This window comes from Typopeltis vanoorti, chromosome 4, assembly GCF_054136105.1.
Source record: "Typopeltis vanoorti isolate ZY-2024b chromosome 4, IOZ_Tvanoo_1.0, whole genome shotgun sequence".
Classification (NCBI taxonomy): Eukaryota; Metazoa; Arthropoda; class Arachnida; order Uropygi; family Thelyphonidae; genus Typopeltis; species Typopeltis vanoorti.
Genome location: NC_143552.1, coordinates 108,171,798 through 108,184,750, shown reverse-complemented (window position 1 = coordinate 108,184,750; position 12,953 = coordinate 108,171,798). Strand labels below are relative to the sequence as shown.

General features: G+C 33.8%; 1 protein-coding gene across 4 annotated transcripts in view; it reads right to left on the bottom strand.

Moving 5' to 3' along the window:
• The window catches only part of LOC150107595 (solute carrier family 2, facilitated glucose transporter member 1-like), a 274,124-nt gene that overhangs the window by 197,940 nt on the left and 63,231 nt on the right, over positions 1-12,953 (bottom strand). Inside the window, exons 1-2 of one of the 4 annotated variants that reach the window (XM_090391414.1) lie at positions 6,031-6,093; positions 5,897-5,938 (exon numbers count right to left, since the gene is read on the bottom strand). The exons of 2 other annotated variants lie outside the window; for them this stretch is intronic. In XM_090391414.1, the coding sequence (XP_090247540.1) occupies positions 5,897-5,938 (42 nt within the window). In that variant the 5' untranslated portion in view covers positions 6,031-6,093. Of the gene's footprint in view, positions 1-5,896; positions 6,185-12,953 lie in introns of those variants that run through there. One more of the 4 variants, XM_090391412.1, reaches the window with a different exon arrangement.

Genomic DNA, 12,953 nt, shown 5'->3' with positions numbered 1-12,953 from the left:
AATAATAAACAAAATTAATTATATATTGACGGAACTAAGCATTTAGGCACGCTGTATCTTACAGCATGAAGATGTATCGACTAAGTGATTCTAAAGCAGATGCAAGTATTACGACTCAAGATTGAGTTTTTTTTCAGTTTTCGTTGCTCTCAGAATATTTTTCAATGCCTTATTCAATCACATTTTATAAGAAACGTCTACATGGGTTACTTTATCCAATCACAATTACCTGCTCTTAGTACACCTCCCATTACTAAGGAACTTTTTCAGGGAAACAAAATGCCTTTTGATAAGATGGCAGTAACATTGAAATGTGCCAGGATGGTAGAATGAATCTCTTATAATAAAATGTGCCTCACCAGAGAAAGGCTCAGAGAAGCTTACATAATGTTTTCACTATAACAATTGCCATAATGTAATATTGAATAACTTATTGCAATGTTCAGTAAACAAAAGACTCAAGAGACGCTAGAACTGTTTCACAAGTTTGTTTTGTTCATTAATTAGACGATCAGAGGCAATGCATGTGATCCATAAACAGTAGCAGCCAAATTACACAATGACATTTCTGACAGGAGGGCAATAATCTAGCATGTTCATCAAGCTGGAATAAGCCGAGTGGCTTATTTGGCTCCACATCCGCGGATCCAAGTAAGTTACTCAGAGTCGTAACACTGTCAAATATGCGCATGAGACCTGCATATTGGAATCACTCCAATATAGAATTACTGTTAGATGGATAAAAAGCATTTTGAAGTGTCCGTGACAGTATAAAGCAATGCAAGAAGTCATGCAATGGTATATGTCACGCAATTTCAGGAAATCAGAAAAATTAAAGCATCTATCATACTCTCTTTATATGGGTGTCTGTGACTTTTAACTCTTCGCTAAACAGGAAAAAAATCTTTGGAGAAAGTGTTTTCAGGGCATTTCACGCAAAGTTATTTTGCGTGAATGCTACTGTGTTATGAGGAGAAGGTGGGGCGGTAACACTGAAATGAATGCATGGTTGTCTTCAGCAAATATTCAAAAATTTACAGATCAAATTCTCGATAATCACATGGTTAGGAAAAGAGTATCCATTTTGTCATCATAATTTTTTTTTCGTTAACATTCATAGGAGATATATGAGTTAGAATAGCTTTCATGAGAAATTACAACTCTTGGACCCATGATCAGCATAGCAAAATTACGACTCGTTCGTTTTACTCACGTTTTTGTTATTACTAATAGCATATTGCAAACAATAGTTGAAAAAGTTAAGCATTTTAAAAATGTTATACCTCTTAAGAAACCCAGAGCACATGGCTTTATTTGGAAAATCAGATTGCAGGACCTGGTTTTCTCCAGGTCCTGCAAGGGAAAATCTTGCGTACGTTAGTGATATACAAAAAATTCATTTCGGGTTTTAAGTAGCTGCCATATTCAACCACCGTGTTTATCTGAATGCACACAATAATGAAACAGCAACTCTCGAAGTTCCATTTGTATTCGAGTGATGTGTTTCAACGTAATGTCTGACGAACGGCAATGGCAAACACCTAGTGTGTACGTGTTTGCAATGAAAAAATTGAGAAAACTCCACTACGATGACGACAATGCAAATGAATGCACAATGCCTCATTTGACTAGCCAACTTAAAATATGTGTTTTTGTGCAATGGGCATTCAGTATGTCAATCGGAACATGGCAGAATGCATTCACAAACACTGGGAATGTTTCATTCACAGAACAATACAACCAAAGACATAAGAAGAAACACATGAATAAAAGCATATCTGATTTGGTAGTCTTATGTTTTACGGAAAGGCGCACTTTCCATAAACTGTGACGTCTCCAAAATGAATTTATACTACTGATCAACAGAAATGTTTTGAGTTCAATGGGTGTGTCACATGGGATGCCTGTGTAGTCTTATGGAAAAAATTAGAGTTCCATATTGCCGGACTACCAGAAAACCGTTATAGGTTCGAGTCTATTCGCCGGCTACAAGAACTTTTTTCCAAGTTTTTTTTTTTTTAACAACCAAGTTCCCTAACTAGTCGAATATTTGTAGCCAATTATATTTTTTTTTCTTCCGGAAAAGCGGTTTGTAACCCAGTACCATAGAAAATCGACATTACTCATACTTTTTCAGATAATAATAATAGCAGGTTTAATATATTTTAATAGCAGGATCACGAAGTTGCTACAGTTGTTTGCCGTTCTCTCTTCCCAGAGTCTTCAAAATCATGAACTCAACTAACGGTGACGAATAAGAGCGGACGACACTGTCTGCCTAACAATTTCCAACAGGCAAAACATTTAATAGACAAAGTTAAAATACGACACACAGATATGCGCCTTCATCCTCTAACGCATTTTAGTGTATTTGTTCCTTACAAATTCTGAAGTGGATTTGTTGATATTTTTTTCAGTTGTTATGAGGTGTGACATAAGCTGAATGAGAGACTGGAGTTTTCGACAAGCCATTGGGCATGTGCTAACTTTTAGACTTGATTTATTTGGCACAACTATTGGAAAACCAGGACTTGAATAAGGCTAGATGGGTTTTGAGTGGGGCAAGCAATAAAGGCACTGAATCTAGCGAGAATAATTTGTAATTAGATAACAGCAGTAGGATAAAAAGAGCAGAGCAATAATTATTGCTTCTGATCATAATCAGATCAGTGCTGGATTTATACATAAGTAGATAAACTACGGCTCAGGGCCTCATCTTATAAGGGATCTCTTCCTCTATATAGGTTACCTAAAATTTACTCAGAATATCGGCCTCTTGAAAGTTATAGCTTAGGGTCAATAATGATCTTAAATACGGTCCTGAACCATGGAAGCGAGGCATAGAAGTTCCGAAGGTCGTCTCAATTGGCACCGCTGTAGTGCCATAGGAAATGTGGCTGAGAATGATCAGGAGAAGAACGATCCGTAGAAAAGGAGGCATGGACAGGTAATAAATTTAAATATTTGCTTCTTTTGTAATGTAGAAACTATCCAGCCAGTCAACATCTCTGGGTGTTGACTTCTCCCAACACCTTGCACCTTTTCTTAACCAGCTCTCCCTCTAAATACGCCGTTTATGTTAGCTCTCCGCTTCACAAATCTGACTCTGTCCATGCCTCCTTTTCTACGGATCGTTCTTCTCCTGATCATTCTCAGCCACATTTCCTATGGCACTACAGCGATGTAAATTTTGACAAATATTTTGGCATAGTAGAGAGTGGTCTTTTTTATATGAATCTCACTCCTGAAGGGATGTAACCTGCAGTAGTATATTAGTACCGTGGATGAGGAATAAGGATTAGATAATCCGAAATCTTGTTCTAGAGACTAATGTGGAACAATTTTAAATCACTTCAGGCATCCAATAAGCATGGTGGTTAGGTGATGGACTTCGTCTACGAACCTAAAGACTTTCACAAACATCCATACTACAGTGGGATTCGAACCAGCAGAATATCGGTTGGATAACGGAAGAGAAACATTATCTATTCTGCCCAACCAGGCAAGTTGCTCTTGTTATTATGATGAAGCAAATAAGACTATGAGGCCAGTGCGCTGTGTCTGTAAATTGCATGTATTTTTCTGACAGTTTTTTTTTCTGTTTTGCAGGATGAAAAACCTCAGTTTGCGGAAGAAAATATCCTTCCACCTCCATATGAGACCAGATAACTCACCTTCAGTTGAAGGGGGGGGGGGAGTTGAATCAACTGAGCTACAAAAGTTCCTTAGCTGGGGCCTATAAATGCAGTCACATACGTAACAACAGTACCGAAAGTGTAGCTTCTTAAAACTAAGAACGAATTTTGAACATACACATATGTATAATATTGCAAAGTAGACAAAATGGGATTGAAATTATTTTTCAAGCTTTTCTTTCTTATTCTTTTTTTTTTTCTTTTTCGGAACTATCTTTAAGTCAAAAAATATTCGAGTCGCAGAACTCTTGATTTATTAAAACAGACATATACGAGTAACTTGGACAATTCTCTTCCATTTAATTTTATTTTCGAATCTTATCTTTCTTACTGGCAGCTGATTATAGCTAATCGAAATGTAAAAATAAACAAAATTCTCCGAAGGGAACAGACAGAACTCTTTTACTCTTTTGGAAACGGCAGGCAGTCGTAAACTAGAGTGACAACTAAAGATAAAGACCTTCGTCGTAACACTAGTTAACCAACAATTTATAGCTTTACAGACGCTGCGGCTATGTCGTGTTCTTTCTGATCCTAACTGGTATACTTGCATGATATTATTATTATTATTATTATTATTATTATTATTATTATTATTATTATTATTTTGATATGCGTGTCTCCATGGACTCAGAGTACTTATCGCTGGCGGCCCTACATTGACACACTAGCCATTATTCACACAATAATTGTCATACCTCTCCTTAAGCTAATTCACAGACGAAGCACTCGCAAACACCTTCTTGGGGTGGTGAAGGGGTGGAATGGCAGCGCATTCCCCCTTCACCACCTTCCAAACAAAAACTCTAATCCTAACTCCCTTGTTAACCACACTTTTACATAATATCCAAGGCTGACACCTCGTTCTCTCCCCTCGTGCACTGTACCGAAAAAACGTTATCAGTGTCGATCCTATAAAACCTCATTAATAATTTCTATGCTTCTGTCATATCTTCTATCTTATGCCTACCAGCTAGTGTTTGAAGCCTACAGAACTTCAGTATATTCTCATAGGAAGCATTTCACAGAGGTGCCACATCTTTGTCATTCGCCTTTGAATCCTCTCCACCACTTCATCACCAAAAGAATTCAGGAGACCAGATCTAGACTAGAATCGAATCTTTAATGGTTTTTCTTCTGCTCCAGCGTTACGGAAGCGTCACCATAAAGTCACATCCCACATGAACCAATATGAGCACATCAAAGCATATTAGCTCAGTACGAATAATGTTTCATTAAGATAACGATGTATTTGCCATGTCTGAAGTGTGTATGTGTGTGTGAGAGAGAGAGAGAGAGAGAGAGAGACCGAAGAAAATGATGATGTCATCTTCTTCGGTCTCATACTGCGCCATATGGATGGTTAGAGCAGTACACAAGGTAAGACAATCACAAGCATCCCTATCCGCAGCGGGATTCGAACCCGCGACCTGTTGGTTAGAGAGCGGGTACGCTAACCACTCAGACAACCAGGCTGGCACCGAAGAAGAAGCGGGACGGTTTATATAGCATGCTGGTTCTGAGCCAGTGAGATGGGATGTTCTTCCATGGGATGGAGGTATCAGGATCTAGGGGATAGGACAAATATTTTGAAAAAGCATTTCAAAGTGGTCTTAGGTTGTTCTCTATCGCGCTCCCTTCCCAGAATTAGAAATGTGGATAAATAAGAAAACTCAATGATAACAACTGGAGAACTAACTTTTTTTAAGAATAAAGATCTAGGTTATACCTCCCCCACCCACAAATACTATTATTTGGAATTGTTTTTATCGTTTTTCATCTTCCTTTTTTGATATTATTTCCTTCATTTTGAAATTCAAATAAAATTATTTGGAAGTTATTTTTGAAATTATTATTTTAAATTAGCTTGAAAATTATTTTTTGAAAAAACAAAACAAAAAAAACATGAAATGATGGCATTTATTGTGCAAATTAAATTATAAAGCAAGGGGCTATCGGTTACTGTTTTATATTTATGCAAATTTGGCCTTATATTTATGCAAATTTGAAACGTTTTAGTAAAATACGAAAAAAGCTTTCAAAAATCTCGGAAAAATATCTTAGACATACGTTGCAATATGCAACATTCAAGATAATTTTTTCACTGAGATGAGTGTTGAGAACACCTATTTCGATACTTATAATTTCTACTAATTAAGAATTTTAGAATTATATTTGTGGTTGTAAGAAAATTGCCTTACCTTTTCCTTAAAAATCGTTGTCTTTTCCTTTTCTGAGGACATCTTTCACATTTTTCGTGAAGAAATAAGTTTTGTTATTAAGAACTCTTTAAAATCAACGCCAAAAATTTGAATTTACAGGAAAACCTAATTACCTGCTTTGTTTTCCCCAATATCACCGGAATCACAGTTATTACTTCATATCTAGAGGTAATCCGCACTTAATTCCTCATAGGAAATAAAAGTAATGCAACAACAGCAATGATTGGTTTTTATGGCCATCATGTGGACCGAACATTATTCTAAATTTCCTTTCGAACAGCCAACAATTCATATTCGTTTTTTCTGTCCTGCGATTCGTTGCATGAACTTCATGCAACGGTACGAAGATAACAATAATAATTATTATTTTTTAAACTACGTGTGCACACTTCTTGTATTGCACAAAATGCGTTACATGCGCATCAGTTTGAACAGAGTGACCTTAATTTTCAAAATAGCATTTATCATCCATGAAACGGCATCTTTCGTTCTAAATAGCTCGTCTATGGTATAATTAAATAAAAATATAGTTATAAAGATATTTTGACATTGACTTTATACAATGAATGGTTTTAAGTATTACAACTTGTAAAAAAAAAAAATACCAAGTCGTTTTTGTGTTTGTGTATTTATTGATTGGCACTCTGTGTGAATTAATAAATACGCAACACGAAAACAGAATAAAGCTGTCTGTCAGTCTATTACAGGCATTGACAGTATCTGTTTAATATAAAATGACGAAATAATTCATTGCATTAGCAGAAAAAATAATAAAACCATTTAAGGAAACATCTTCATTAACTACCATATTAGATGCATATAACAGGAACATCCTATATATTTTAGGATGCTGCTAGACTTCTCTAACCCTCTCAGTGAACGTCTTCACTATTTCGTGCGGTATGCATTTTATGATGCATGCCGATTCCGCCACGTTAAATATAACTAGGCCTAGTGGCGAAAATCAGAAAAGTTTTAAGTTTGTACATTTAATTGGAATGTGTTACTAATTATGAAGTATTCATAAATAAACTTTATTAGAATAAAATTATAATAATTAGGCCACATTAAGATTATGAAATCCATAGACAACATTTTTCGGTGTCTTGCTTTCTTTTACCAACATACACTCATTGATTAAAACATCTTGACTACCTCCTCTGTTTCTCGCCAACCGGATTGCACCATTGGCTGGAAAAAAGCCAGTGATGTCAGTATCCTGGTATGTGGATAGTTCTTATGGACATCGTTGAGTCCTCTCATTTCCATTCACCCCTAATTCTTACCTGGGAATTGTTTCAGACGAGGTCTTGTCCTACATGGTGACATGCAGGACAAGACCTGGTCCGATCGATTTCGCCTGTTCCACCAAGACAACATCCCGTACCACAAGGCTCACGTTATGCGAGCATCGTTCGAGAAGCATATCGCACATCAACGCATCCCGTCGCCTAATTCTCCTGTTTTGAATACCATCGAGCATTTGCGGGATCATGTGGAACGTGGCATCTACCAGTCGATGTTAGTGCCTAACTCGGTTGCTGACACAATGAATCAGTTTTTTTTTTTTTTTTTTTATTTCATTTGTTTATATTTACTGATTTTTGCTAGCGAATTTCAACTTGTTTGAATTGTGCGTGAAATATATTTCGGATTTTTATTCATATTTCTACCCGAAAAGCACCCGAACCGATACAAGAATACACGCAACTAACATACAAAATATTAGTATGTAATGGATGAATTGGAGAGAGAGAGATAGTGGAGAGGGGAATCAAGTCTGCGGAGTGGTTTTGTAGCATCGAATCCTAGGATTTTTTTAATGTAAAGTTGTAGTTACTATTGTTCGAATCGAAAGTGGAAATTTCTGGACAGTTTTTCCTCGAAGTCTTAAATATTAAGTTTAATCAAAATCGATTTATCTATTCTTGAGTTTGCTTAATGCTGATGGATGGATAATATGACGAAGCTAATATGAAACTAATAGATGGTGTTAACTTGTAAACGTCTCTAATAAATAAATAAAAATATTTAAAAAAAAACATGAAAATATATTATTTCAACGATAATTTATATCTCACTTTGAGAGCCACTTTATATTCCAGATATATTTTGTAGGTTAAATGATGAATGAATCTAAGTTGCAGATTTGTTATTAAGAAATTTAGCTGCATGTCAAAACACTTTCGCTGGAATGTAAATTATGGACATCTAATAAGGCTTCATTACTGCGATTATATACACTGAATCTTTTTTTTTAATTTTTAAAAATTTAAATAATTGTTCATAATCATTGTCTGTAGATGAGAAAACTAAATTAGTTATACTAAAAAAAAATCTTAATTATTTTTTATCTAAGTTATTTAATTAATAACTCATATTCATTATTAATATCAATGACAAACATATCCAATCTATTTGAAAGTTTCACAACCTTAACTTACAAGGCATTTTTATGCATATAGCGGTGAAGGGTTAAATTTTACTCCACTCCAGGAAGCAATGTCGAAAGCTTTAACTTCCTCATTACTGACGTTCACTAGTTATAACAGTACAAGGCAAAACTTTACTTGTCGAAAGCGGTGAAATGTGAATTGGAAAGAACGAAGAAAGAAGAACATTAGACGATCGATGATCATGCATCGTTTAAGTATAATTATGTAAATTTAAAATAGGGGAATGAAAACACTGATTTCTTCCTCGAAATCAGTTAGATTTTTAATCCTGAAGAAACGTTTTTAAGAGAGAGAGAGAGAGAGAGAGTACAGTATATGAAAATTAATGGAGATTATTTATTTATTTTTCTTTTTAAATGAATTAATACCACCCACGAAAGGCTATTAGCTCACAGTGTATTATTATTAACAGTAGTAATGCTAATATTGCTGAACTAGGTAATTCAAAAAGAGGCCAAATATTAAAATTTTAAAGACCTTTTTCGCCTCCGGTAAGCAGGATGGCGGATTCTTACTAGCCATACAAGACATTCACAAACATGCATGACCATGGTATGATTCAAAACCATAACCTAGTTGGAAAGCCAACCTTAACCACTCTGTCAACCAGGTCGAATTAAAAACCTGTTAGTGCATCACTGAACATTTTTTTATTAATATTTATAAAATCAAACCCTTTTTTGATGTAATATCACAAATATTGCATCCTTTGAAAGGAAGTCTAAGAGGTGTTCCCATTTTTTACGAATCCATTCTCATTGTTTATTCTGTTCACTTGAAACTTACAAAAATCTTGAACTCCTGCATAAGGGTCAGATATGAAGAACGCTATTCGTTAGTTTGGTATCCCTACATTTTTTTTGATTTTATGGCAACAATCCACAAATTTTCCAAATTTTGTCTTGAATGAAGCAGTCAAGTAGGCAGTTAACAATTAATATAGAAGAAATTACTACAATCGATACAAAATTTAAAACTTTTTAAAATTTAATTACTACAAAGCGGCTGCCTACCAGGTTCCAAAAACGTTAACGTGAAAGTTCAGTTATCCCCCTTTTCAATAAATAAATAATAATAAATATTTTTTTTAAAAAAAGTGCTATTAACCCTCACATAACAAAACCGATCTTTATGAAACATCTAATAAAAACTTTAGATGGTAAAATGTATAAATTCCTTGCATTATCAAAATCTAAAGAAAAGCTTTTCGTGGGTACTCAGATCAGGAACTTGACTTCAGATAAAATCTGAAAGAACATCGAAGTATACTGGACTTAATCAAATTAATAACAAGTTTTTTAGACGATAAAAAGGATCCAAATTGTCAAACGCATTGTAAACAACAACATCTCAGATCTATTTGCGAAAAACGAGCAAAAAAGGGCAACTCACGATGTAAAGGAAATGAGAGACATTCGGGAAAAGTGAAATAGTGAAAATTGAAAAACAATTCGGATTTCAGTACTGTGTATACTGAAATGCGTTTTCCTGTTCTGTTTCCGCACAACAGGCAAACGTCGGAAGAAAATCCCTCAGTTTATGATGATAATACGCTGGCCTTATAGCCTTAGTTGCTTCGGTCTAAATCCAAAATATCCATCTAAATAACTAAATTCACCAATTCACCGATGATTTTTGAATGTTTATTAACTACCTAATATTGATTTTATAATAGTATTTACTATTATCTTTATCTTCTTCATTTAATCTGTTAACAGTAACTTGAATCAATTAATTTCTCGAAATTTATATGATAATAATATTAAAGATTTTCGATAGGTGAACATTGGTATAGGATTACCAATAGTAAGTATTACGCTTCCCTTTATCCTTTTGAGTCCTCAAACTAATGAAAATTTTTCTGATAATTTTCTATTAGAAAAATTATATTCGATGATTTCAAATCTTTGTCGTATTTGCCTTAATACGTAGATGAACAAAACAAATCAAAATAATAATTTGAAAAAAAAAAAAGTTATTTACACAATTTTCACTCTTGGGAAAACACATCGCATTTTTGTTTTACAGGGAAATATATTCAGCGTTCATTAATAATAATAATAATAATAAACTGAATTGTACATCAAAAGGATTAATTCTCGGATTACTAAATAATGAAGTGACTTTAAATTTAACAACAATGCATACGATATATTACTGTGATTGAATCGGTTTTATATCTTATGGATATCTATCCATTTCCAAGACCGGTTCTTACCTAGGTTTCTTTAAATTTCTTTTCTTTTCTTTTTAATGTATTTTTCTACATTATTACGTGATCACTTATGGACATTAATACTTTCACAGCAACTGAGCATATTTCTGGTTCTGTTCAAGGATGTCTCTTACCTGTCAGACTATGTCGAAACCGGCTTTTCTCTTCACTGAAGTAATTTATCAAACATTATGTGCTTAAAAAAAGTGGAAATTCTTTGAATAAGAAATATTTATTTTATGGTAATAAATACATTGCCAAACAAGAAGCATTAAGAGGGAAAAAACAACAACAACTAAAGAATGAAACGAAATGGTTAAAACTTTCAAGTGTGAGAATTTCAAAAGATATAAAAGCCAACCTTTCTGAAGAATAGTTAAATTTCCTCTAGTTATACCGGTAGATCTCCGTATGTGAAGAAATCTGTCCATTTCTTAAAGAATCAAGCAATATTAGAATAGTTTCCTTTTATATTTTTATTACTAACAGTTGTTTATAACGGTTCAGATACAGCTAACGCAAGGTACGAGTCAAGCAAGCTATTATTTGCCATTTACGTCACAATAGACGCCGTAGTAATATATCATTAGTATGAAAAGGGGCTGTTTTATAGGATGTATTGGTATTATTATTTCATAGTCAGAACATTCATTGCAGGATTTAGGAGTTTAGTTTTCCAACAAAATCCCTTAATACAATATTATAATTGGTACCCACTTCATCATTATCCTGTAAATATAAAAGTAACTCTTTTTTTATAAATCAAGGAAATTAATAATAATTATGAGATCAGCACTACGAAAATAAATTTCGCAATATCATTATATTCAAGTAAGATTAGATACTTTGAGAGATAAACTATTCTGAATAATATAGATAGTCAAAATAGAAATCTTCAGCAATATTGGAAAAATCTATATTGCTGCTATTTATGTATCAATACAATTTTATCGTGAGAGGTCGCGCGAACCTCTCAACTTGCTCACTTCAGATGCTTGTTTAGGTTCAAAGTTTCAATGATCGACGTATTGGATTGTATGTGATACGGAGGGATATTTATTGCTAGTGTCTTTATACTGGCTTTTTAAATGAATAAAAAGGTAGCTGAGGGACTTCTAATATTCTAATATTTCTCAGTGATAGTTTTCGATTCATTTGTTGATTCTGTTAATCAGTCAAAACATGTTTCCGAACTCTCACTGTGGATGTCTATAGCATTAAGTCTCTAAGACTTTTGCAAAATGTATGACTGATTTGCATTGGTCTATAATTAACATATCAATTTAAATGACCTGCAAAAATGTTTTTAAGATAAAATCTTACAAATATTTAATACATTTAATCTTGCGAACGTTTAATTTTTCCCCATTTTTCACAGAATATTGCTAATACTGGATAATGTGAAAACCTCTGAGAGCATAGTGTGATGAAATATAAAAATTACATCAAAATTGCTTCCATTTAAATCTTACTTAGTCTATTAAATCCCGCTTAGCCTACAATTAGCTTAATTACTATTCGGTAATCTTTTTTTTAACATACTCTTAATATTACAGACAACATCAATGAATCATATTGCATATAAGCCCAATATTAGAGTCAAAAGATTAATAATGCCCAAAATCTGAACAAAAATATTGGAGGGAGTGAAGAGACAATGGTATATTGACTAACCGAGCTTTAGCTTTTGTTAACACAATGCGATACAAATAATAAACGATGTTAGAGATCTTTCAAAGAAGAGATTTCGAAGCAGTTATTGAGAGCACTGGGACAATATAAAATTCTTCTCCTCGCACTCAACTGTCCATACAGTTGAAAGTTAGTACAAAGCTTCTAACTCAGTGCTGAAGGCACATCCCTTGGCTTTCTCATCCTCGTTCTTCCAAAGGTTGACAGCGAATATTTTTACCAGCCCTCTTAGTCATGTACTCCACGGGTAATGGAATGCCAAGTTAATATTTTTGATCATAAGTTCTATTTTATGAATAGAAAACAAAACCTCTTACAAACTGGAATGTAAGAGGAATAACATATAAAAAAATAGAATTAGACCAATTATTAAATGAAAGAAATTTTAAAATAGCAGTCATCACTGAAACAAAAAATAAATTAAAATGAACTATGAGAACCGAAAATTTTAATGTGATATACAGTGGAATCGACAGAGACCAAAGAGCACAAGCAGGAGTCATGATTTGGATTCATAACTCCTTTTCAAAACAGTTAAAACATAAATTATGGAATGAAAGAATAATAGAAGCTAGAATAAAAATAGATTGAGGCTATTTAACAATAGTTGGTTTATATGCCCCAGAAGAAGAAAGAGAACGGGATAATACTGATTTTTATAATCAGCTACAAA